At 42.9% G+C, this 27395-nt stretch overlaps 1 protein-coding gene across 2 annotated transcripts in view; it reads left to right on the forward strand.

Annotated features, from left to right (window-relative positions):
* LOC116986248 (protein-glutamine gamma-glutamyltransferase 2-like) overlaps positions 1-22777 on the forward strand; it is a 35856-nt gene extending 13079 nt beyond the window's left edge. For both annotated transcript variants that reach the window (XM_033041606.1, XM_033041605.1), the window contains exons 5-13: positions 1794-1922; positions 3620-3797; positions 5826-5961; positions 12323-12426; positions 14785-15027; positions 19131-19400; positions 20078-20238; positions 21431-21564; positions 21925-22777. In XM_033041606.1, the coding sequence (XP_032897497.1) occupies positions 1794-1922; positions 3620-3797; positions 5826-5961; positions 12323-12426; positions 14785-15027; positions 19131-19400; positions 20078-20238; positions 21431-21564; positions 21925-22072 (1503 nt within the window). In that variant the 3' untranslated portion in view covers positions 22073-22777. The remainder of the gene's footprint in view (positions 1-1793; positions 1923-3619; positions 3798-5825; positions 5962-12322; positions 12427-14784; positions 15028-19130; positions 19401-20077; positions 20239-21430; positions 21565-21924) is intronic.
* The last annotated feature ends 4618 nt before the right edge of the window (positions 22778-27395 follow it).

A 27395-nucleotide genomic window follows, 5' to 3' on the forward strand; every position in this document is an offset into this window, starting at 1 on the left:
CCTCTTTCTGGGAGTTATGGACTTGGATCCCAAGATCCTGCTGTACATCAATTCTGTTAAGGGTCTTGTCATGAACTGTTTACTTTCCCTTTACATTTGACCTTGCAGCATCGCACTTGGCTAGATCAATTTCAGTCATTCCATCATCCATGTTTTTGGTTTGAAGTCAGTGTTTTTTGTTTTGTAGACAAAAATGAACTGGTACATATATCAATTTAAAAAAAAGAAGCTATATTTAATCAACAATTTTCCATCAATATACCACCACTTTTGGTGTGTGATCAACTAATTTAATGAACTAATAATTGAAGAATATAAAATCAGCACATGTTAAAAATTAAATATCTTAAAATAACAAAACACTAAGAAATTTACCAGACTTTCTTTGCTAGAAGATTCCAAATTTTGTCCAAGTTGTCGTCAAAGGCAATCTCCCAACTCTGGCCCTTACTGTCAATGCCCATGATGAAATACTGATGTTGATTTTCAAAGACTTTGATATAAAAATTCACAGGACGTTATTGCCTGCTGTACATTGAACAATTATTGAGCTTCTACTATACCACCAAAAGCTGCTTCAGGGCCTAACCACCTAATTTGATTAATACATTTTTTTTCCTTTCATAAACTTTTTGTAATAAAATGGATAATGTAAGATTGAATAGCATAAAAAATGACCATACCAAAATTTCATTTTTAACTTAAGACGATCATAACATCACAAAAAAGCACTGTCTGAATCTGATCTACATCCCAATGTATCCTTTGCAGCCGTCTACAGTCTGCACTCCACCAATTCTGCTGTCATCTGTAAACTTACTAACCAGCCTAAATACATTTACTTCCAAATCACTATATGTATGTATCTAATGTGGTGTCAAGGATTATGCTGAGTTCAGCGGTAGTGTGAACTTTCGTGATAGGTTTTATTTATAGTGAGTAGAAATTCCAGGACGACATAGAAGTGCTGTCCCTTAATGTCAGGGCATATACGTAGAGGTACTTTTGATCTCGGGCTTGTCCTGGCAGCTCAGTCCTGGTCTCGAAGGAGGAGGTGTGATGATCTTGGGCTTCTCCCTGCCCTTGACACAAAAGAAGGCAATGGCGGTCTCAGGCTTACCCAGGTGGCTCAGATTTGGACTTGAAGAGGCAGCCCTGGCAGTCTCAGGCTTAACCTGGCAGCTCACTCTTTGCCTCTGTGTGCAGGCACAGTCCCTTGTTGTGTGTGAACAGATAAGAGGCACTGCAGCCTCATGCTTGCCCCAGTCGTTCAGACCTGGTGATTGTGGAGGCACTGACTGTCTAGGACTTCTTCCCAGCTGCTCAGTCTTGACCACACGGTGGCACTGGTTATCTTAGGTTAGCCCAGTGGCTCAGTCTTCCTCAAACCTGCAACAGGGAATGAAGTTAGCAGCGAGGCGCCCCACATCCTTTCTCCTCCTTTCTTGTTTCTCCTTCTTTCTCCTTTCTCCTTCTTTCTCCTCTATTCTTCTTTCTCCTCTATTCTTCTTTCTCCCCTGATTATTCTTCTCCTCATTCACTGGAATGTCTGGGTTTTATCAGGCGTAAGCTGATGTTCTAATTGGACCCAGCTGTTATTAATGATGCTGAGAAATGGCCTTTCCTGACCTGTGAGCCAGAGGTTGGGATCAGAGCGAGAAGGCGCTGTCACATTCTGTGCGTGCGTGTGTTCCTGTAGTTTTGTGTTATCCAGAGGCTCACAAGTGACAGAATTCACATCATTTGATTGGTTCCTACAAAATTGATTCACATAATAATCTGTTTCCTTTTAGTTTGAAGAAGATATATTGGATATCTGTCTTAAATTATTAGACAACAGCCCTAAGCATCTGAAGAATCCAGCAAAGGATTACATGCGTAGATTTGATCCTGTTTATATTTGCAGGACTGTGTCCGCCATGGTAAGAGCAAGAATGTTAAAAGATTGTAAATTTGTTGGTTGGTTATGCTTTAATTATGATTTGTCAACAAGTCTGGGCCTCTTCTTGTGTACTTTTAAATTTCATTTTAAGCCCATATTGCTTTTAACACCACAGTTGCATTATGCACAAAATGTATTTTCTTTGAAGATGAAGATGTGAAGATTAAAATATAGCATAGTCTTAAACACGTTTCTCTTGTAAATTACTTAAATCATTAATGTTAATTAAAAATGTAATAAAGATTAAACAATCTAGTTTTAATCAATGAAAGTTGGTGACCTCATTGGATTGAATGAGGCTGTATTAGATACCCAGTTATGATGCTAAAGCATATCTGGCTTCTATGGTATAGTTTACTGTAAATATTTGTAAATTCACATCACATTAACAAAATACATGGCTGTTAATGTGAAGAACAATGACCTAGAGGGCAACAGACAGAGTGCTGGGCGGAGTGAGGGGTAATGTTGTGTGTGTGTCTCGTTTACAATGGGCTGGAGAACATAAAGAGTCCAAAAGCAAGTTGAGTAAAATGCAAAGAAACTGGTGGAAACACAACATCTATACTGAACTCTGCCATTGAGGAGATTCCGAGGCAGTCAGAGAAGAAGATTTAAGAATGCGTTCAAAAACTCATTGAAGAAATTCAAGTTCCCCACTGATTTTGAGGAAGGCCAATCTCAATCTTGAATTCACTTAATAACCAAACATTCATGATATCCTGAGGAAGAGACTTCCAAAGATTTACACGGTTCTTGCTGGGCTGACTCATGATACATAACAAATCAGCACAAAGGTACAGCAAACCATTAGGAATGTGAATAGTAAATGGTTTGTTATTGTAAAGAGATTAGAATGTAAATTTCAGGAAACTTTGGCAAAATTGTGCAGGTCTTTAGTGAGACCACACCTCAAGAACTGTGCAATTTTGAACATTTAATATCTGAGTAAAGATGTATTATCTATTAAATTAATCTACCTTAGATTCTTGAGATTAACCTTGTTGAGTAAAATTGGCCCATAGCCATTGAATTTTGGATGACCGAGAGATGGCCCCATTGAGACATCAAGGATTCTGAGAGGGATTGGTGGTGTAGATATTGAAAGGCCAATTCCTCAGACTCAATGTTCTGGAGCAATGGAGCATAGCTCAGCTGGGCAGGGGACTTTGAGGATTGAGATGAAGAAGCATCCCTTTATTCATGGCATTGAAAATCTTTGAACCTCTCAGTCAGAGAATTATCGTTGAGAAAATTGAAGACTGAGATTGAGGTGCTTTTGTACTAAAATAGTTGACTGAAATAGGGACTTGTGGCACTGGAACAATTATGATCATGCTGAACAGTAGTGCATGTTTATGACCTACTCCTATTATTTATTAAGATTTTATGGCCTTGAGTTCTTTCATATCCCTTGTGATTTTCCTGGTTGATTGTAACTGTGGAATTATTTATCATGAAAACAGATAAAGCGATCTTAAAGCACACTGAGCAACTAAAGTGCTCTTTGGTGGAATTATTTTTAGAAAAGCTGACAAAGGTCAACGCAACGGGAAAATGGGAGATGCTTGCAATAGCTCAATTCATAAAATGGTTAGAACTTATGCAATAGACTTTACTGTCCATTGTTGTATTTGTCAACTTTGCAAGACTGTCAACACTATAATACCCTTACAGGTGAATTGTAATGATGACAATGGAATACTTTTTGGCAAATGGGATGATCCTTATACCGATGGAGTCTATCCAGGGAAATGGAATGGAAGTGTTGCCATTCTTCGTCAGTGGAACAACAATAATCATCAACCAGTTTGCTATGGACAGTGTTGGGTGTTTGCAGCTGTGGCCTGCACAGGTACTGAGCTTCAATTATTACACAATTATAAAGTATTTTCCTGGATATTTGGAGTGCATTTTCATGATATGTGAATTCTATGTAGAAAATATTTAAAAATAAATTGAAACGTTGTTATTTCTATGCTTTTATATTCTATGAGAAATATTTATTTATTTATTGCATTTTACAAGGCATTTAGTTGCAATTGACAAGGTAAATCACAAGCATTTTACTTGTGCTTGTGATTTACCTTGTCAATTGCAACTAACATTTGCTTGTATTTGGCATTTTGTCCCAGTTTTTTTGTTGTTGTTGCCATTTTCTCTTCTTTCATAGCAATAACTACATTGCTCATATCTGCATAAGGTTGTCTATGTAAACTATGCTTGCTTTGTGTGTTCTGGACCTTTAACGGGCAAAATATATAGACTGATGCACACGGAGACACCGAGAGCTTTTCAAGGTCCATCTCTAGAACATCCTACTCTCACTCTGACTGCTGTCTGTTCAAGTGCTGCCCAATGTAAGCTTGTGGAACAGCAGCTGATCTTCCCTTTCAACACATTGTAATGCTCAGGATGCTACATTGAATTTAACAATTTCAGATAAGCACCATTTCCTGTTTGCTTCAGTGATGATGCAGTGTCATCCAGCTGTAACTTTAATTCATTTTCTCTTGAAGATAGACACAAAATACTGGAGTAACTCAGTGGGACAGGCAGCATCTCTGGAGAGAAGGAATGGGTGATGTTTCGGGTTGAGACCCTGCTTCAGACTGATGACCCAAAACATCACCTATTCCTTCTCCAGAGATGCTGCCTGTCCTGCTGATTTACTCCTGCATTTTGTGTCTATCCTCAATTTAAACCAGCATCTGCAGTTTCTTCCTACTTGTTTTCCCTCATTCAGCATCTGCTGACTGATCTGCTGGATGTTTCCAGCATTCTGTCTTGTCTCAGATAGTCAGTAATTACTTTGTTCTGATTGTCTTGGTTCCAACATCTTTTGTTTGTTTTGGTTCTCTGACTGTTAGCACTGTTGGTCAAGAAAAAAAACGTACATTTCACCAATCTTTCCACCACCACGCACAAGAAGCACAAGACAGACACCATTGTATGCAGATGCCGAGATGTGTGTTCAGCTCTAGCTGAACAACTTCTAATCTGGTGTGTACACTGAATAAGAAGAAGCACGAAAATTAATGTTTCTGGACAACCTTGTCTTTTTCCTGCAACATAGAATATATTCGTCATCTTAGTTTTCCAGTTCTGATGAAGGATGATTGAGCTGAATTGTTAACTCTGTTTGGCTCTTCACAAATCTCCAGCACTTTTTGTTATTGTTTAGGATTGGCTTGTCGTTTGGTTTGATAAATATTTAAGCTTGGCTCCCTTTTATTCCTGTTTTGTGTGTTTAAACATATTTTCATATTGTTCTGGAAGTTATGTTAAACACAGTTGGATGCTAAAGATAAATTTTCCAACCTACCTTCAGCTCTCAGAAGATCCTTAACCTCTAATAAAGTCCATTGCAGAGAGTTCAGACTGATCAACATGAAGCACAGAGCTTATACAAAATGTGTGTCATTTGTTCAAGGAACCTTTGCATCTCTGCAAACTTGGATAAACATTCAAGGAGCTGATGGCCTTACAATGGAAATCATTGTTCAAAATTAATACATTACAGACTGGAGTCTACATCTACAATGGACATCAGAAAAAATGCAGTCAATATGATCTAATTGAATTTTAGCAGTTTTAATATACTTCAGACTGGCCAACTCCTATTCTAACTATTGCAAAACCTAGCCAACAATCATATGTGTCAGCACATTCCACATTCACCATATTTTCTGTGCAGAGTTTTGCTGCATTAAATCAGCGTCAACGTTTCTGAAGAGAGAAACATAACCCTGAATCATAAAAAGTTTTTGTAAGATTTATCTCGAAATATAATTCCAAATTACTGACTACTTTGCCTTTCAGAGGATTCCTGGTCTATAATGGTTGTCATTTGAAATACTTTACTCATATTTGTTCTTCTTAGTTTTGAGGTGTTTAGGAATTCCTACCCGTGTGGTTACAAACTTTGAGTCTGCTCATGACACCAATGGGAATTTAACAATTGATAATGAATACGATGATGAAGGGATGGATCTGGAAAGATCAACGGATAGCATTTGGTGAGTTACAAGTGAACATAATTTTTCAATGTATCATGCTCTTCAATGTGTATCGGTTTGGAAATTGGATTTCCACTATTTAATTTGTGCTGAAATATTGCGCCAAATTGTGCTCCCTTCAAAAATTGTCCAACCTCATTAAGATGACTAATACCCCAAAAAGAATCACGTAAACATAATGTGTACCTTTGCCAATGTCCAATGAATTCATGGAATGTTAGTGTGGCTACAATTACTGCCCACCAGTAGTTAGGGAGTGCCATCCACGATAAAAGATGCACCTCTCTTGGCAGCACAGTGAATTAGGGCTGTTGCGGTGGGGAGAGAGAAGCCTTAGGGGAGTGGTGGACAGAGGTGCAGCTCCAGTTAAATGTGGTAGGAGGGAGTCGCTGCATACTGAAGGGCAGGACACCCACCAGGACCAAAGTAAGAAGATCTGGCCAGGACACGTTTCCTCCAGAGGTGAATAACCCCACACAATGGTGCATAACCAAATAACATTGATGACCCTTCAATGCCAAGGTGATCTACACATTACCCATATCAAAGCGGTCTTAAAAATGAACACTTACACATAAATGTAGATACACACATGAAAGGTGTTTTTGCATCCACACCTATTGTGTGTCTACCCTTATCTAAATCACCCTCCACTCTCACTCCACCATCGACATTCTATTCCCCTGATCCCCCACGCAGGTATGAACCGTACAGTTGCATGGCTGTAAAAACGTTATCTTTCATCTCGTCAATTTGGGCTAAACCATTGAGGAACAATGCGTAGAGAGGGATCCCTCTTAATGCAGCAACTCGTTAAACAGAGTGGAATGAACCAGAGGTCCATGTTAGTTGTTACAGTGTGCTCTGACCCCCTCCTTATTTTATATTATTTAAATCACTTCACTGACAATTTGACTGATGCAACGCGTCTCCTTCACCCACCCATTAAACTTTGATGGCACCATCATTCTGGTCTTTTGCCGTAAATCTGTGAAACTGGTTCCTTTTTAGTGAATTCATTTATTGCATTCTCAAGGGTGTTGAAATCTTGCACAAGGCCTGGTGTGGGGCCTCGCCAATGTGGTGGTTTGTTGCAAAGTTGGTGTGATGGAAGGGCTGGGAACAGAGTATCTATGCATCTCTATCGTGCAAGAGCAATGGTTTTCAAACTGGGGTGTGGGGAGTCAGTCTACCCCATGGCAGAAGGGGGAGGAGTTGTACAGTTTGATCGCCACAAGGAAAAAGGATCTCATGTGGCGTTCTTTGTTGCATCTTGGTGGAACCAGTCAGTTGCTGAAAGTGCTCCTCAGGTTGACCAGTGTTTCATGGAGGGGGTTAGCTGTATTGTCCAAGATGTTCCACAGTTTGAGGAGCATCCTCCCCTCCAAGACCATCTCCAGCGAATCCAACTCCACCTACAAGATGGAGCCAGCCTTCCTGATGCGCGTTAATTTTGTTGCCATCCACGGCCTTCACCCTGCTGTCCCAGCACATGAAAGTGAAGAAGATGGCACTGGCCATCTTGATGCATCCCTTCATAAAATCTCCCATTCATCTGTCACTATGGTTTCTTGGACAGTACATTCACCCACACCTAATCATCCCAGATTGCTCATGCAACTGGTCCTGGCCACAGTCTTATGGTGGTTCATTTGCACCAAGAGCGTCTTGTGGATCATCAAATACATTTGCAGGAAGTGAAAGGGAACAGTCTTCCATCGGGTGGAGTGCAGCAATGTAAGGAACATCATGATGTAGATCTAGAGCATTGAAACCCACATGGTTATCTAACAGGAAAGATAGATACCAGCGTATGTAATTTTACAGACAAATGTCATTTTTTCTCCATTTATGTATTGTTTGATTTTACTTTATATTAAATATCATTAATCTTGCAAAGTTCCAATATGTTCTCATCTTTGGTACAAACATCAGTGTGCAAAGATAACTTGCAAGAGTATGTCACTTGTTGCTCTTTTTGCTAACACCATGATGCCTCACCTTGTAAATGTTTTAATGACATTTATTTCATATCAATACATATCAAACAAGGCCAGGGTTACCAATAGATGGTGTTTAACGCTATTCCATTAAAAGTTATTGCCTCACTGCTGTGAACTATGGAAATAACTTGACCAATGTCATAACTTCCATTTTATTCCAACAACAACTGTATATGGCCTCTAGTTCAAAAATGTGAGTCCTGTCTTATGATTTTTTTTTCATGCATGATCGACTCGTGTTCGTAACTGGTAATCTCCTATAACAGTGGGGGAAATGTGGCAAATTGGATGGAGAAAAATAATGTTTTATTTATATTACCCATTCTCTAGGATCCACCCCACCACCAATACTTAATAATAATAATAATAAATTTTATTTATGGGCGCCTTTCAAGACTCTCAAGGGCACCTTACAAAATTTAGTAAACAGAATACAAAACATGTAAGCGGAATGAAACAAAACAAAAAATAACGACAAAAAATAAAAAATAAATAGTAAAGGCATCAACAATACACAATTCAAAGAGAGAGCAGCGGCAGCTAATCGCGCCAGCGTTCACTCTCCCTTCCGGCAGCCATCTTGGAAACGGAACAATAAGGATCTTTAAAATAGAAACATACCCCAACAGTGGTTACCATTATGGGGGAAGGCACAATGTCCAGTCCCCATCCCCAGTTCACCCATAGTCGGGCCAATTGAGGCCTCCACAGTTGCCTCTACGGAGGCCCGATGTTCCAGGCCGTTCTCGCCGGGAGATGGTGCTCCGGCGTCGGGAGAGTCCTCTCAGCGGCTAGGGACACCTGGAACGGCCGCTTCCTTACCGGAGACCGCAGTTTCCGAAGCCGACAAGGCCGCGACGGTTGGAGCTCCACCACTGGTGATCTCATCGAGAGATCTCAGGCTCCAGATGTTGAAGTCAGCGCCGCCGCCCGCAGCTGCCCGCTCCGCAGACCCGCAGCTCCGCGATGTTTTTATCGGCGGTCTTCAGCTCACTAGAGCCCCAGCACGGCGACCCAGGCAAGGCATCGCCCGCTCCGCTCCGCGATAGCGCTCCAGCGCTGTGCCGCCACCGAAGCCGAGGTGCTGGGTGGTCCCCTCGGGAAAACGCCGCTCCAGGCCCGCTGGTAGGTCGACGGTGCAGCCCGGAGAAAAGCTGCCTCTCCGACCAGGTAGGGACCAAGAAAGTAGTTTCCCCCTTCCCCCCCCCTCCCCCCACATAAAAAAGTCTAGACCTCCTAAAAACAAACACTGAAACTCACTAAAAATTAAAGAAAAGAGTGAAAAAGACGGACAGCTGCTAGCTAGCAGCCGTGCCCCAAGATGGCGCCCCCTTCGACTTATGAGATTGAAAGAGACCACCAAATGCAAGAACGTTCACCCTCTCTCCTTATGTCTAATTTGACAATCCAACTAAACCTTTCCAGGTAAAGTTATCATGGCTCATACTCAACGTATTTTTAACTATTTGTTAAACCGAGCACTCTTCCATTTTACTAGGAACATTTTGCACTCGTGCTGTTCTTTTTAATTTCATATTTTGCTTAACCTAGCACATATAAAGGAGATCTGGCCTATCCACAAAAATTGAACCTATGATAATTAATAGATGTAAGCCTTTCTGAAGTGCATCATCTTGCCCATTTTGTTGCTATCAAGCCCTTAAATTAGTCATCTGATGTCTTCTTCGTCAGTAAAAGAAAGGTCTCTGTTTTGTTCAATGTTCAGCTTTTTTTTAATCCCAGCCTGGTTCACATAAATTCACATAAGCACTTCAAAACGAGTTTCACATAAACAGCTACCCTGGCATTATCATTTCCAGTAAATTACTAAACAGGTTCTGACTTGACAAAGGCAGGTCTATAATCACCTATTTGTATTTTTCTAGTAGTCAGTTGAATTAAATTGCCAAAATCCGATGGGCATGTTTAAACAAACATTTTATTGAGTGCTTGCATAATCCAGCTGCTTCATAAATCCAATCAATCATGTCTTGACTCTGTGAATAATTGCTCCTCCATTCCACTCAAGTTACAAATCATCATAAATGTTAATTTTAAAGTCATGTTGGTTCCTTGAAGTATATTGGGATATAAGGACAAGAGACTGTACTACTAGAATCTTGAGCACAAATACAAACTGCTTGAGAAACTCAGCAGGCCAGGCAGAATCTGTGGAGAAAATTGAGTAGGGGATGTTTCCAGTTTGTTCCCTTCTTCAGGCTGATGGAGAGTTCCTGATATGAAACTTGTCTGTCCATTTCTCTCCATAGATGCTGCCTGACCCACTAAGTTCCTTCAGCAGTTCATGTTTTACAGGGTTATGAGACAGTCAAATTTATGTCGGGTTTTAAAAAGACAGCTGCCTGACCCCTTGAATGTTTTATGGAGACACAAGGAACTGTAGGTGCTGGAATATTCCGTAGAACAGAAGGAGCTGGAGTAAGTCAATGTCAGGCAGTATCGCTGGAGGACATCTCTGGCATTCTGAAGAAGGGTCTCAACCTGAAATGTCGCCTATCCATGTCCTCCAGAAATGATGCCTGACCTGTTAACTTACTCCAGCACAGCGTTCTATGCTTCAATGTGTGTTGACTATGAATTAAATTATTATTTCTGTAGTTTTGGTTAGGAAATCAGTCCGAATGATTATTCAGATTGGAAACAGCAACACTACAATTATCAGTTAATTTTTTGGGCCTTGGTGCTTTAGTTACTTAATTTTTAGTTACTTAAGTTTTTCTACTTTGTGCACTTTGAAATGGACAGTAGGTCCTATGATTTAAAATGGACCTTGTGTAAAACCTACTCATGGTTTTTTCATTACTGAGTGTATGTAGATTTTAAATGTTAGACCATCAATGCTTCTCCCTACCCATTGCATAGCAATCCAACCAATAATGGTCAACAACGTTGAGCAGTTGAAGGTGTTCATGCTTCTGACAGCTGGTGCAGGCATTCACAGACCCGGCAACTTGGGTTCAACTCCAAATTCTGGTGCCGTCTGTGTAGAGTTTGCATGTATTCCCAGTGATCACTTGGGCTTCTCCCAGGTGCTCTGGTTTCATCCCACACCCCAAAGGTCACAAGATGAATTGGCTATTATAAATTGCCCCTGGTGTTACTTGATGATAGGAGAATCCTGGGGATAAGGGTTTCATGGGCCAGTGTGGGAGAATGGGCCAGTGTGGGAGAATGGGCCAGTGTGGGAGAATGGGCCAGTGTGGGAGAATGGGCCAGTGTGGGAGAATGGGCCAGTGTGGGAGAATGGGCCAGTGTGGGAGAATGGGCCAGTGTGGGAGAATGGGCCAGTGTGGGAGAATGGGCCAGTGGGGGAGAATGGGCCAGTGTAGGAGAATGGGCCAGTGTGGGAGAATGGGCCAGTGTGGGAGAATGGGCCAGTGTGGGAGAATGGGCCAGTGTGGGAGAATGGGCCAGTGTGGGAGAATGGGCCACTGAGATTCAAATGGGAGATTTGAATTGTGTGATGGCTCTGAAAGATGCTAACGTTTGTAAGGGCCAAATGTTCAGTTCGGTTCAGTTTAGTTTATTGTCATGTGTACCGAGGTACAGTGAAAATCTTTTGTTGCGTGCTAACCAGTCATCATGAAATATATGACTGATGGATGGGATTGCTATACAACACTCAGGCTCTCACAGATGATTATTAGTGCACTATGTTGGAGTTAATAATGACATCAATGAGAGAGGAGATGTGACGCTTGTCACTTGGTTTGCATTAAGGTTTAGTATTTATGAGGCTCTCGATGAAGAATGGATTGTTATCATGAAGGCCATTATAGTCCTAGTGGACAATGCTTCCCTCCCCCACTCTGCTGATAATATTGAGCTGGGATGACTTGCTCCTAGTCCAGTAGGCATGCCACATGCTCCTATGAATCTGAGTCTTCACATTGTTTTTCCTCTCACACCAGCTGCCTGCAGTCGACAAGGTTTTACATCACATAACACTTTATAAACAGTGTGATCTGCAGGATTGATGCAGACAATGGCCCTTCATTTTGAGGAGACCAATGGCTTTTGACCCTCCCAACATTTGGAAAGGTTCAGAGATGTTGATATGTATCATGACCTGAAATATATTCCATCTAGTTTTTAATTGCCATAGAGTCACTGTGCCATACTGTAATGAAATAGGCCTTTCAGCTCAACTTGTCTATGCTGACTGTGGTACCTATTGGAGCTAGACCCATTTGAAAGTTCATAAATTTCATGTTGTAAATATGTCAAAAATTGATCAGCCCACGTTCTATTTAGTTTGAAATTTGATTTTTTTTTTAATGGAATTTAATTATTTGAGAATCTGTTTACTCTGCATATGTCTGCTCCTACACTTTTAGGAATTTTCATGTCTGGATAGAATCTTGGATGGCTCGATTTGATTTGAGACGTGGCAATGATGGTTGGCAGGTACTCGATCCAACACCACAAGAGAAAAGTGAAGGTAAGCAAACAATAGATAACTAGACCAAGTGCAGACCCGTTGGGTCTGTTCCCCCAACGTGCGGTTGTGGGGGGGGAGGCGGCATGCAGCGTCACACACACTAACTATCCCCCGTCACCCCCCCCCCCCCCCGCACTCACGCTAATTACCCCCCTTGATATTATACTAATATTATTAATTTGCTCCTTTTACCCCATAACCACCCTTTGGAATGAATTCTGTTTTTAATTTGTGTCTCTGTGATGTCTTTATTACTTATTTTATTCTGATTATATGTTTTTATTTCTATTAACCTATGTAAGGTGTCCTTGAGATGTCTGAAAGGCGCCCATTAAATAAAATTTATTATTATTATTATTATCTACTGACGCATAGCCCCCAACTTGCAGTCACATCTAGAGAGGGGGGGGGGGGGGGGGGGTGGTAGAGAGTGAGGGCAGAGAGAGAAGGGGCAGAGACAGAGAAAGAGGATGAGAGTGAGGGGGGAGGGAGAGGGGGGGGAGGGGAGAGGGGGGGGGGGGGGGAAGGGGGGGGGAGGGGGGGGGGGGGGGGGGGAGAGAGAGGGGGGAGAGGAGAGGAGGAGGGGGGGAGGAGAGAGGGGGGAAGAGAGGGGGTGGGAAGGAAAGGGGAGGGGGGAAGGGAGAGGGGGGGAAGAGAGGAGGGGGGGAGGGGGAGGGGGGGAGAGGAGGGGGGGGAAGAGGAGAGGGGGGGAGAGGAGAGGGGGGGAAGAGGACGAGGGGGGGAGAGGAGAGGGGGGGAAGAGGAGAGGGGGGGAGGGAGAGAGGGGGGGAAGAGGAGAGGGGGGGGAAGAGGAGGGGGGGGGGGAGAGGAGAGGGGGGGGAGAGGAGGGGGGGAGGGGAGGGGAAGGGGAAGAGGAGAGGGGGAAAGAGGGAGAGGGGGGGGAAGAGGAGAGGGGGGGGAAGAGGAGAGGGGGGAAGAGGAGAGGGGAGAGGGAGGGGAAGAGGACGAGGAGAGGGAGAGGGAAGAGGAGGGGGGGGAAGAGGAGGGGGGGAAGAGGAGAGGGGGGAAGAGGAGAGGAGAGGGAGGGGAAGAGGAGCAGGAGAGGGCGGGAAGAGGAGGGGGGGGAAGAGGAGAGGGGGGGAAGAGGAGAGGGGGGAAAAGTGGAGAGGGGGGGGAGAGGGGGGGGGGCGAGGAGAGGGGGGGAGGAGAGCGGGGGGGAGAGGGGGGGGGGAGAGGAGGGAGAGGGAGAGGGGGGAGAGGCGAGGGGAGGAGAGGAGAGGGGAGGGGGGGAGAGAGAGGGGAGGGGGAGAGAGGGAGGGGGGGGGAGAGGAGGGGGGGGAGAGAGGAGGGGGGGGAGAGAGAGGAGGGGGGGTGAGAGAGAGGAGGGGGGGTGAGAGAGAGGAGGGGGGGAGAGAGAGGAGGGGGGGAGAGAGAGGAGGGGGGGAGAGAGAGGAGGGGGGGAGAGAGAGGAGGGGGGGAGAGAGAGGAGGGGGGGAGAGAGGGGGGGGGAGAGAGGGGGGGGGGAGAGGGGAGAGAGGAGGGGGGGGGGGAGAGGGGAGAGAGGAGGGGGGGGGGGAAGAGGGGGAGAGAGGAGGGGGGGGAGAGGGGAGAGAGGAGGGGGGGGGGGGGAGAGAGGAGAGAGAACCCAAACCCCCCACACAACCATTTGCAGGCAGTGCTTTTTTCCTTCAAACTAACCATAACCATATTTTCATTTTCAAACCAAATTAAGGATACTTACTCACAGCTGTGTAGACATTTGTTCAGTCATTCAGAGCTCAGACCTCCATGTTGTAGAGACTAATTGAGGCACACCACTTCCTGGTTTTATAGTCCCTCCCCCATCCCACCAGCAGGAGCAGCAGAGAGAATGGGGAATTTTGTAAAATCATTAATATCTCTTTCATATTTCATCAACGGGAAAAATCCTCAGCACACATGCGGCGGAGGGGAGCTCTGAGCGAGGTGGCCAAAAATGACGGCCGTAGGTGGCGGCGTTCTCTCGGAAATCGCAGCACAGATTGCCATCACCGGTCAAGAACAGAGTTTTAGTAATATAGATAAGGTCTAATTTGCACATTTAATATTTGAATAACAAGTGTAGGTTGTGAGATAGTGAGAATTTAATCAATGGTCATATTTTGAACGAGCAGGAAATATCTGATTGTCATTTGAATTTCTGACTCCTAATAGATACATTTCTGTGCAAAAGTATGTAATTATTAACATATCCAAATCTTTTAATTTTGCTATTGCCCTGAATAAGAAAGTCAGAGAAAAATATCCAGAGATATGATTGAAATAAAATATCACCCCAATTGCTGAAGAGTAAACATGCTGTTAGGTTCAAATCACATTTAGATTTCTTTAGAGAGACGTTGTCATTTCTTTTGGTAGGAGTGTACTGCTGTGGCCCAGCGCCAGTCAAAGCGATCAAGGAGGGAGAGATTGATATGCGCTATGACGTTCCCTTTATATTTGCTGAAGTGAATGCAGATTGTGTGACTTGGATGTGTCCTGAAAAAGGAAAAAGGGTAAAGATTGACTCTGACACCAAACACGTTGGTCAAAAGATCAGCACCAAGTGTGTTGGCAGTGACGAGCGTGAAGATATCACAGACAATTATAAGCATCCAGAAGGTACATTTATTATTATTATTGATTATCATTGACAATTGCACTTCGATAAATGGTAATGTCTTCTGGCGGCACGGTAGCACAGCGCTAGAGTTGCTGACTTACAACTCCAGGGACCCGGGTTCGATCCTGACTACGGGTGCTCTCTGCATGGAGGTTGTACAGGAAGTACAATCACTGTGACCTGCGTTGGTTTTCTCGAGGAGCACCAGTTTCCTCCCACACTCCAAAGACGTACAGGTTTGTAGGTTAATTAGCTTGGTAAAATTGTAAATTGTCCCTAGTGCGTGTAAGATAGTGTTGGTGTGCGGAGATCGCTGGTCGGTGCGGACTTGGTCGGCCGAAGGGCCTGTTTCCGCACTGTATCTCTAAACTAAACTAAACTCTGACAAATTGAATGAAATTACATAACTAGGCCGAAGTCTGCATGGTTTTGTGAAGGGAAGATCTTGCCTGCGTATCTGCTGGAGTTCTTTGAGGAAGTTAATAGCAGGACAGAGGGGAGGCTGTAGATGTTGTTTACCTAGATTTTCAGAAGATCTTTAATAAGGTGCTGCATGTCAGGCTGCTAGGGAAGATGAGAGTCCATGGTATTAAACGGAAGAGACTAGCATGGATAACAGGTTGGCTGGACGGCAGAAGGCAGAGTTGCAATAAAAGGTGCTTTTTCAGGTTGGCTGCCAGTGAATAGTGGAGCTCCACGAGGGTCGAGGTTGGAGCCACTTCTCTTCATGTTGTATATTAATGTTTTGGATAAGGGGATTGACGGCTTTGTAGCCGAGATTGCAGATGATGCTAAGATAGGTGGAGGGGCAGGCAGTGTAGAGGAAGCAAGAACTCTGCTGAAGGACCTGGACAGGTTAGAAGAGTGGGCAGAGAAGTGGCAGATGAAATCCTGTATAGCAGAATCATGCATTTTGGTAATAAGAATAAAGGCTTAGATTATTTTCTAAATGGAGAGAGAATCCAGAAATCGGAGGTGCAAAGGGTCTTGGGAGTGCTGGTGCAGGACTCCCAAAATGTTCATTTGCAAGTCGAATCGATAGAAAGGATGGCAAATTCAATTCAATTAATCAAGAGGACTGGAATACAAAAACAGAGATGCAATGCTGAGGCTCTATAAGGCGCTGTTCAGGCAGCATTTGGAATACTGTGAACAAATGGGGGCGAATGGGAACAAATGGGATCTGTAGGGGGCGCTGCTCTGTGCAGCAGCCATGTCATGCAGCTCGTCAGTTTTTCAACCTTTTTTTATTTTTTTAGTATGTTTTAAAGTCTGTATTTAATGTTTCTTTGTGTGTTTTATGTGGGGGGTGGTGTGGGGGGGTGAGGGGGAAACCGCTTTGGTCGCCTCCTCCACGGAGAGGCGAGTTTTTCCAGGTCGCCTCCCCCGTGGCCTAACATCAAGGATCGACGCGGCCTTTCCCGGAGACGCGCCCGGGGCTTCAGCGGCGGGCGCAGCGTGGACTCTCGGCGTGGAGCGGGTGAGCCCTCGCTGGGGCTCGCTGGAGGGGAGCGCTCCGTTTCGCTGACCCGGGGCAGCCGGCAGCCTGAAGTCGCAGCCTGAAGCCGCGGTCTGCAGAGCTCCAGCTGGTGCGGCGTCTACAGCCCGGGATCTCACGTTGGGGACCCGGGGGAAGAAGAAGCCATCACTGCCGGCCCGCGGCCGACTTCTACCGCGGGGCCGGCATGGACTTACCACCATCCCTGGAGGGGAGCCTCGACCGCCGGCCCTGCAGTCTACGGTGCTTCTGGCTGCGGTGGGGACTTTAAATCTTGACCGCCGGCCTGCGGCCTACAACAACTTAAAGCCGCGGTCTCCGGTGAGGAAGAGCCGATCCTGGACTGACTCTGGACTCTGGTCCTGACCACGGGGGGGAAATGGAGGAGGACTGGCCAAATTTTGTGCCTTCCACCACAGTGATGAATGCTGTGGTGGATGTTTGTGTTACAGTTTTATTGTGGTTGTGTGCTCTTTATTATTGTATCGCTGCAGACAACCCAAATTTCCACCAGCCTGGCTGTGTGGCAATAAATTATATCTAATCTAATCTAATCTAAATTTGGACCCCAGATCTGAGGAAGGAAATGCTGGCTCTGGAGAGGGTTCAGTGGAAGCTTGCAAGAATGATTCCAGGAATGAGTGAGTTAGCACATGATGAGCAAGCACATGATGAGCATTTGACAGCACTGGACCTCTACTCGCTGGAGTTTACAAGGTTGAGGGGGGACCTCATTTGAAATCTACAGCATAATGAAAGCCATAGATAAAGTGGATGTGGAAAGGATGTTTCCACTGGTGGGAGAGTCTAGGACCAGAGGTCATAGTCTCAGAATTAAAGGACACTCTTTTAGAAAGGAGATGAGGAGGAACTTCTTTAGTCAGAGGGTAGTTAATCTGTGGGACTCATTGCCACAGAGGGCTGTGGAGGCCAAGTTAGTGGATATTTTTAAGTCCGAGATAGACAAATTCTTGATTAGAACATGTCAAGGTTACGGGGAGAAGGCAGGAAAATGGGATTAGGAGGCAGAGATCAGCCATGATTTAATGGTGGAGTGGACTCGATGGGCCGAATGGCCTAATTCTACTCCTATAACATGAACTTGGAATCCTGTGGAATATTTTACAGAATATTTGCAAGGACATGCAGATCAGCATCAGTGTCTTCTCCCAGGCCAACGTCCCTGGTTCTAAAGCTAAGTTACACTCTATCGACTGTGTTGGGCAGGCCATATCACTTGGATGCTCAAGGGTGGTGAATCTGTGCAATTCTTTGCCACAGAAGGCTGTGGAGGCCAAGTCAGTGGATATTTGTTTTAAGGCATAGATAGCTAGATTCTTAATTAGTACATGTGTCAGAGGTAATGGGGAGAAGGCAGGCGAATGGGGTTAGGAGGGAGAGAAAGATAAGCTATTATTGAAGGCGGAGTAGACTTGATGGGCTGAATGGCCTAATACTGCTCCTATCACATGATCTTATGATCAACACTATTCCTCCACCAAAGGATCACATAACTTGATGGGCAGAAGGAAAGATACCAAGATATGATGAAAGCCTCCTTAAAGAAATGCAACATTGCCACTAACTTTGGGGATCTCTGGCCCATATCCGCTTAAGGCGAAGAAGGACATTTTGGGGATGCTATTACGAATCAAGAGATATTACATAAACTGTGATAGGAACAAATCACCTCGGATCCAACCATTATCCACCTTGTCGGTGTCCACCTGTTCCCACATTGGCCTCATTAGTCACCTTTGATTCCACAAAATCAGAGGAGATGTAAATAACTTCAATCCTAAGGGGCTGCCTAAGAGGAGGAGAAAAAGGTGTTCCCACAATGCTCTTGGAACTGCCGATGTAATTCTAAGGCAGTATCGTATGGTAGTTGGAGAGGAAACTGAAGCTATTAATGTTCCCTTGCATCCGCTGCCCTTGTTTATCTTGCCGGGAGGAGTTGTGGGTTAGGGAGGTACTGTTTGATATCTGCATCTCAGTCAGCGAGGAACTGCAGTGCAAGTGGTAGATTGCCAACAGTGCCACCACTGTGCTCCAGTGTAGAAGAGGTGAGAATGAATGTTAGGATGGTGCATGAGATTCTAACATGTGTGCTGCTTTGCCTCCGGTGACATGTCGAAACAAAGAACTGCAGATGCTGGTTTATATCAAACAAAGTGCTGGAGTAACTCAACGAGTCTGGGTTACGTTTTGGGTTGCGACCTTTCTTCAGACTAAATGTTGGTGGTGGGAAGGGGGGGAGAGGTGAGAAGCTGGTCTATTCTCACCACCACTCTTCACCTCCTCCCTCCCTCTCACCTGCCCCCCTCACTCCCTAATTTGAAGAAGGGTCCCGTCCCGAACCATTACCCATCCTTTTTCTCCAGAGATGCTGCCTGACCCGCTGAGTTACTCCAGCACTTTGTGCCAGGTAATGTATGGCAACTTCTGCCTGATTGTCATCCTACAGTTTCCACTGTTGTATCTGATCCCTTGTGGTACTATTGATCACTTATTATTAATTAGTGTTGATAACCCAAGTTCTATGTCATAGATTAGAATAGAATTTGTCTATATCATACCAACACAAACACATTTGTTTTTAAGGCTCTTTTCTGGAAAGATATGCCTTTAAAACGGCCGATAAAAGAAGGCTCCCTCAGAAGCCAAAGAAACAACTTGAAGTGTATTTGAAGGCTGATGGTCCAAATTACAATGGAGCCAATGTTAAAGTGTCTGCTATCATTTCCAACAAGAATTCAATGACAACAAATTGTACACTCAAATTTTGTGCAATGAAAAAGAAATACAATAGCCGCTCTAAACGGAAATTTATAAAGAAGTATCAGGAAGAGATCACCATCCGTCCTGGTGAAGGTAAGAATGCAGTTACGATGTATTGACTTTACACCAAAAAAGTTATTACCTACAATTGTAATAGATTATTAATCAAGGTTAGGTTACATTTTCCTAGAGAGATACATTGTGGAAACGGGCCCTTCAGCCCAACTTGCCCACACCGGCCAACACGTCCCAGCTACACTAGTCCCAACTGCCCGCGTTGGGTCCATATCTCTCCAAACTTGTCCCATCAATGTACCTGTCTAACTGTTTCATAAATGTTGGGATAGTCCCTGCCTCAACTACCTCCTCTGGCAGCTTGTTCCATACACCCAGCATCCCCTTGTAAAATTCAGTGTCAGTATATGTAAGAAGAAACTGCAGATGTTGGTTTAACAATATATCTGATTGTAATGCTTGGCATACCAAGTTGTATAAATGAGCAAGCTGCTGAAATAAATGTGTACACTAATAATGGACAAAACTTTGCTCGTTAAATCATCATAACTTGTTAATCAATATGATGGACAACGTAAGTATTATAAAATATTTAGTGTTTCAATGATTCCTTTTCCAACATAAACATTGGAACAAGTTTCTATAAATTAAATAGAATTTGTTCATTGAAAACAGACAAATCATTTGCTTCTTCTAGGAATGTGATATGGTTAAATTTAAGAACAAATTATTTAATACGTGCATTGATATTCCAGATACAACAGTGGAACTGGAACTAACCTATGCAGAGTATGGGGAGTCTCTTGACAAGTATAATCTGATCCGGCTGACTGCTCTTATAATTGATGGAAAGACAAAAGAAAGTGCATTCACCCTAAAGGATATCTCCTTGATCAATCCTAATATAAAAATCCAGGTATTGACAAGAAAGTTTAAGTATAACAACTGTTTGGACTGACATTAAGTTTTTCCCCACATTAAGTTTTTCTCCTTTCCTTTTAAGTCTACATTCAATAATTCGAGCAAAAACGGGTAAGTCAGTTTCATGTTGGTATGAATGAATATTCTCTTATTGAGGGAAATGCAATTTTGCAACCTGATCAAAAATGAAATTGTGGTCCCACTATCAAGCTGAGAATTGTGAACATTGTACTTTAACAGAAAGAAAGAGGTGTGAGCTTGCAGCTTGTGGACAAGGCTTGGTGTAGTTGTGGCCACAAGATTCAAGATTCAAGAGAGTTTATTGTCATGTGTCCCAGATAGGATAATTACATTCTTGCTTTGCTTCAGCACAACAGAATATAGTAGGCATAAATAAATCCAGAAAAGATCAGTGTGACCATATACCATTGAATATATACATATACATAAATAAACAAATAAATAGATAAAGCTATTAATGTTCAGAGTTTTGTTTGAGTTGAGTTTAATAGCCTGATGGCTGTGGGGAGCAGCTATTCCTGAACCTGGATGTTGCAGATTTCAGGCTCCTGTATCTTCTACCTGAAGGCAGCGTGGAGATGAGTGTGTGGCCAGGATGGTTTGGATCCTTGATGATGCTGTCAGCCTTTTTGAGGCAGCGACTGCGATAGATCCCCTCGATGGTAGGGAGGTCAGAGCCGATGATGGACTGGGCAGTTTACAACTTTTTGCAGTCTTTTCTGCTCCTGGGCGCTCAAGTTGCTGAACCAAGCCATGATGCAACCGGTCAGCGTGCTCTCTACTGTGCACCTGTAGATGTTCGAGAGAGGCCTCCTTGACATACTGACTCTCCGTAATCTTCTCAGGAAGTAGAGGTGCTGATGTGCTTTCTTTATAATTGCATCAGTGTTCTCAGACCAGGAGCGATCTTCAGAGATATGCACGCCCAGGAATTTGAAGCTCTTGACCCTCTCCACCATCGACCCGTTGATATAAACGACAGGGCTCAATGGGCTAAAATATCTCCTGTAAATGTGGGTATTGAAATAAAATAATTAATTGTGTGATAGTTATTTGATTTCTTCCCATTTCCAGGCGCATGCTCAGGAGCAGTTCTGAGTGGAGGAATTTGGAGTATAAATGACCTGATATTGTGGATATTCTTAAGAAGTTACTTGTTTCTGCAGGTATTGGGAACAACTGTAATGTCCAAGAAGCTGACTGTCCGAATCAATTTTGAGAACCTTCTACCTGTGGAACTGAACAATGGTGTCTTCACACTAGAGGGAGCAGGTCTGATCGATGGTCAGATGGAAATCGGGTAAGCAAGAATATCGAAAATGAACAGCACAGGTCGGACAAATAAACATGCCTTTGGTGCTCAATATGTATGCAATAAGTTGATTGTAAGAACACCATAAACATTGAACAAGTTGGGACCAAAACTCCATTTAACATTTTTCAGCCTGGAAATTTATAGTTCCTGTAACTAGATTATATAATTAAGATAGATGATATAATTAAGGATAAGCAAATGAATGAAAAGTATTCAGTGCAGCTGGTAATTAGACAAGGAGGAAGATTCCAGGGATGATTCATTGGAAAATTATTTTGGAAAGAGAAGTGTGTATACGAATTAAATTATAATTTCTTTTTTTCCCCTAATTTTACCTCTTTTCAGGATTGGGAAGATAAATCCAGGAGAAGTGATTGCAAAGGATATCTCATTTATTCCCAGCAAAAGGGGGCTGAAGAAATTAACTGTTGATTTTGACTGTGATAAACTGAAGGATGTAAAAGGATACCTAAATATTGATGTTCAAGAATGAGCAATATCATCCAAAAAGCTCCTGCTTCACTTATTACATGCAATATGAATTTGTTGAGGCATACGTTTAGTCACTTATTACATGCAATATGGATTTGTTGAGGCATACTTTTAGAATGTTAGATATTCATATTTTTTTTATATTGAAATTCAAGTTGTATTGCTTTTAGCTGGCACATTTGAGTTTTCTATTCATTGCAAGTTCATTATTTGTGTGGATTGTTGTAGGTTAGATTGTATGCAGACACACCTGTCTGCATAATAAATCATTTATGCTGGATTGTATTTCTTATTGTGTTCAAATTGTGCTTACACTAGTAATGACAAGATAATTACCATTGTGATATAAGAGGCACAAAACATCTGCTGGAAACTGTCCAACAAATTAAAATATTGAGCATTTAAAATTTGAAAGTGATTCCATTTATAATTTAGTTCACTTTAATTGGCAATGAAGAGGAACTAATTGCTCTTGCTTCATTTAGATGTGACCCATTTGTTGGTCAGTTACCGACAGTTGTTTGCAGAGCCTATGATGCTTTTGAAATTGGGGTACGTGCATCGATGACTACGTAGGAGTCTGCGCTGAATATTTTGTGTTATTTGCTAACAGCTATGTGGGGAATAAAAGTAAATACAATAAGTTAGCTGCTGGGTTAACTGGTGTTGTGTGCAGATTTTGCAAATAAATCATTTTACAAAAGTTGTGGTGAGCATTTTTTTTTGGTTGCTTAGTAACTCAGTCATCTTTTAATTTGGAGATTCTAAACTACCAATCTGGAATTTCACAATATATCTGTTACCACTACTCAAACAATGCTTCCTCCTTCATTTATATTAACTGTGGACATGCAGGGCAACTGCACAACAGACAAACATCAATGTTTGTTTAATCATTGAATTGTAATATCTATTTTATGAATTCATTGGAATCAAAGTACTCAATACAGTGAAATTAATTGTGGCATTACTTACATTTCTACTTTATTTTTTTCAAGATATGAGAAAATCCACCATTGATCGACCACAGAGGGCAGTGGAGGCCAAGTCACTGGATGGATTTAAGAGAGAGTTAGATAGCTCCAGGGGCTAGTGGAGTCAAGGGATATGGGGAGAAGGCAGGCATGGGTTATTGATAGGGGATGATCAGCCATGATCACAATGAATGGCGGTGCTGGCTCGAAGGGCCGAATGGCCTCCTCCTGCACCTATTTTCTATGTTACCATGATGGATCTTAGTGAATACAAGTGAAATGCACAGGACCTTTTGAATACTTATATTGGTTATGGCTATTCTGGCTAACATTACTATTGGTGTAAACATTATTATTGGTGGGATTTATGAAAGGTAAATCATGTCTGACGAATCTTATAGAATTTTTCGAGGGTATAACTAGTAGAGTGGATAAGGGAGAACCAGTGGATGTGTTATATCTGGACTTTCAGAAGACTTTCGACAAGGCCCCACATAAGAGATTAGTATGCAAACTTAAAGCACACGGTATTGGTTGTTCAGTATTGATGTGGATAGAGAACTGGCTGGAGACAGGAAGCCAAGATTAGGAGTAAACGGGTCCTTTTCAGAATGGCAGGCAGTGACGAGTGGGGTACCGCAAGGCTCAGTGCTGGGACCCCAGCTATTTACAATATATATTAATGATTTGGATGAGGGAATTGAATGCGACATCTCCAAGTTTGCAGATGACATGAAGCTGGGGGCAGTGTTAGCTGTGAGGAGAATGCTAGGAGGCTGCAAGGTGACTTGGATAGGTTGGGTGAGTGGGCAAATGCATGGCAGATGCAGTATAATGTGGATAAATGTGAGGTTATCCACTTTGGTGGCAAGAACAGGAAAGTAGATTATTATCTGAATGGTGGCCGATTAGGAAAAGGGAGGATGAAAGGAGACCTGGGTGTCATGGTACACCAGTCATTGAAAGTAGGCATGCAGGTGCAGCAGGCAGTGAAGAAAGCGAATAGTATGTTAGCATTCATAGCAAAAGGATTTGAGTATAGGAGCAGGGAGGTTCTACTGCAGTTGTACAGGGCCTTGGAGAGACCACACCTGGAGTATTGTGTACAGTTTTGGTCTCCTAATCTGAGGAAAGACATTCTTGCCATAGAGGGAGTACAGAGAAGGTTCACCAGACTGATTACTGGGATGGCAGGACTTTCATATGAAGATAGACTGGATAGACTCGGCTTGTACTCGCTAGAAGATTGAGGATCTTATAGAAACTTACAAAATTCTTAAGGGGTTGGACAGGCTAGATGCAGGAAGATTGTTCCCAATATTGGGGAAGTCCAGAACAAGGGGTCACAGTTTAAGGATAAGGGGGAAGTCTTTTAGGACCGAGATGAGAATATTTTTTTTCACACAGAGAGTGGTGAATCTATGGAATTCTCTGCCACAGGAAGTAGTTGAGGCCAGTTCATTGGCTATATTTAAGAGGCAATTAGATGTGGCCCTTGTGGCTAAAGGGATCAGGGGGTATGGAGAGAAGGCAGGTACAGGATACTGAGTTGGATGATCAGCCATCCTCATATTGATTGGCGGTGCAGGCTCGAAGGGCCGAATAGCCTACTCCTGCACCTATTTTCTATGTTTCTAAAACGCACATTTTGTGAAGCTAGTTTTCTTAGGTTCTACTCATTGTCTTAACTGCTGTTTTCAAAGAGTACATTGTGAAAAAAAATTACAACAGAACATGCTGAAAATCTATTGCAGGTCAGGCAGCGTCCGTGGAGAGAGAAATAGAGTTAACATTTCAAATCAATTTATTTTCATCAAGAATCTTTACAGCTGAGTATATCCAGCATTTGCTGCTTTTATTTCAGTTTTCCAGCATCTGTAGTTTTTCATTATTCATTGTTGTGAATGGACATTGAATGCATTCTCCAAGTGAGGTCTCATTCAGCACACACATTGTAGAGGGATTCTGTTGAACAAATAAACTCAAAATTAACTGTATAATTATATGATTTCTTAAGGCATCTTTCTAGTTGAAGTTGTAGGAAGTAGAAACTGCTCTAGTGCGATAGGTGGGATGGGTTGTCCCCAAATTACTTGCTATAATCAACAGCATTGCTAGATAATACTTTTAAACAGGTTTTGTATAATATTTCTCTGTTTCCATTGACTGTTCTTCGAAGTTATGGTCAGGTCAAGTGTTTTATTGTCATATGTCCCGGATGTGACAATGAAATTCTTACTTGCTGCAGCACAACAGAATATGTGTATATGTAAACACAGTACATTAACGGGGGAAGAGAAAAAAAAGAAAAAGTTCAATAAATAACAAATGTAGTGCAATAATAATATAGTCTGTTAGGCTATTAGAAGTCACATGAAAATCATAAATGATAGCATTAGACCATTTGGCCCCTAAAGTCTACTCCGCCATTCAATCATGGCTGATCTATCTCTCCCCCTAACCCCATTCTCCTGCCTTCTCCCTATAACCTCTGACGTCCATAATAATCAAGAATCTATCTATCTCTGCCTTAAATATATCCACTGACTTTGCCTCCACAACCTTCTGTGGCAAAGAATTCCACATTCACCATCCCGTCTAAAGAAATTCCTCCTCATCTCCCTGCTTGATGCTATGACCTCTAGTCCTAGACTCTCCCATTAGGGAAAAATCCTATCGCTATATAATCTAACCTGAGTAAGATACAGTATCTGCTGCATCACACGTCATCTATAATGTTTTGGGTGGTACAGTTCAGCCTAATGTTTGTCATCTCTTTGTGCTGGTTCAGGCAAAGCTAATGCGGAACCCACTACAAATGCTCCATTATTTTCCTTCTTCCATTTGTGAAGGAGCAATTGAAGCAGACGTTTTATACGTCCATCCTGTCAATTATTTCCCTTATCCAAATAAATAGGTGTGGTCACTTCTCATTGTTCTAGAATTATTTGTGGAAAGAAGATACCAGGTGCACTACACCTTCAGTGTGCCGACGCAGCCTTGGCTAACTGGAAAGGAATGTTCAAAGACTAAGATCTCAAAACAAACACATAGTCATAAATTCATAAGATAAAGGAGCAGAATAAAGCCATTCGGCCCACCAAGTCTACTCCACCATTCAATCATGGCTCATCTATTTCTCCCTCCCAACCCCATTCTCCTGCCTTATCCCCATAACCCGTGTCACCTGGACTCATCAAGAATCTATCGATCTCTGCTTTAAAAATATCCATTGACTTGATAGCCTTCTGTGGCAAAGAATTCAACAGATTCACAACCATAGATTCATGGCCCATGGAACAGCAGTGATCCATTCCCTCCTGTGTGTTTCAGAGGTCCTATCAGTTTCCTGAAACAGCTACTGTACTCTGAGCTCCATCATGGAAACAAATTGGCAGGAGGTTCGTGAAAGGACTTTAATTACATTCTTCAAGTCTCCATGAAAAAAGTTCCATCCCCTCAAATTGTTTAGAATAGTTGGCCTGTTGTCAAACCAGTGTTGTCAAAATCAGGTCAATGTATGTGACAAGATCTGCATGTTGTACCCCGGACCAGATACCTCCTCCCATCCCCTCACCTCTACCAATCCTCCAGAATTGAATTAAATAGCGACGGAGATTAGTAAAACTGCCACACCAGCACATTTGTTCAGTTAGATTCAAAAGCTTTTTAATATTTGTTTAAAAGATGGTCAAGCTTCATTGGTCTAGATATGTTAGGCAAGACTTCTGAATGCTCTAAATTATGTATCATGAATAGGTGGCCAGACAAAAGCCGGGACCTATTGAAGGGAACATCATTGAAGGGTGGCACAGTGGCGCCAGGGGAGAGTTGCTGCCTTACAGCACTTGCAGAGCCGGGCTCCTGGGTTCGATCCCACCTACTATGCGTGCTGTCTGTATGGAGTTTGTATGTTCTCCCCGTGACCGTCTGAGTTTTCTTTGAGATCTTCAGTTTCCTCCCACACTCCAAAGATCTATAGGTATGTAGGTTAATTTGGCTTGGTGTATGTGTAAATTGTACCTAGTGTCTGCAGGTTAATGTGCGGGGATCGCTGGGCTAAATTAAACTAAACTAAACATAATGACTGTCCCTAAGTAGACTCCTTAGTTGTGGGAGCAAGGAGCACTGCAGCATGTATGACCATTTTCCTGCAATGTCATCTATCTTTAACATGATAGCTTTACCTTCTTATCCCCATGCTTTCAAATATATTGACATTCTTTGAGTCATTGCCGATCCTATGATATGATGTTATATGGACGAATGGCAAAATGTTCACCTGTGCGAATGTCAGCACCAAGTAAAGGCATAATTTCCTATACAATACCAATAAGCGAGTTTGGTATT

Source organism: Amblyraja radiata, chromosome 23 (assembly GCF_010909765.2).
Source record: "Amblyraja radiata isolate CabotCenter1 chromosome 23, sAmbRad1.1.pri, whole genome shotgun sequence".
NCBI classification, from domain to species: Eukaryota; Metazoa; Chordata; class Chondrichthyes; order Rajiformes; family Rajidae; genus Amblyraja; species Amblyraja radiata.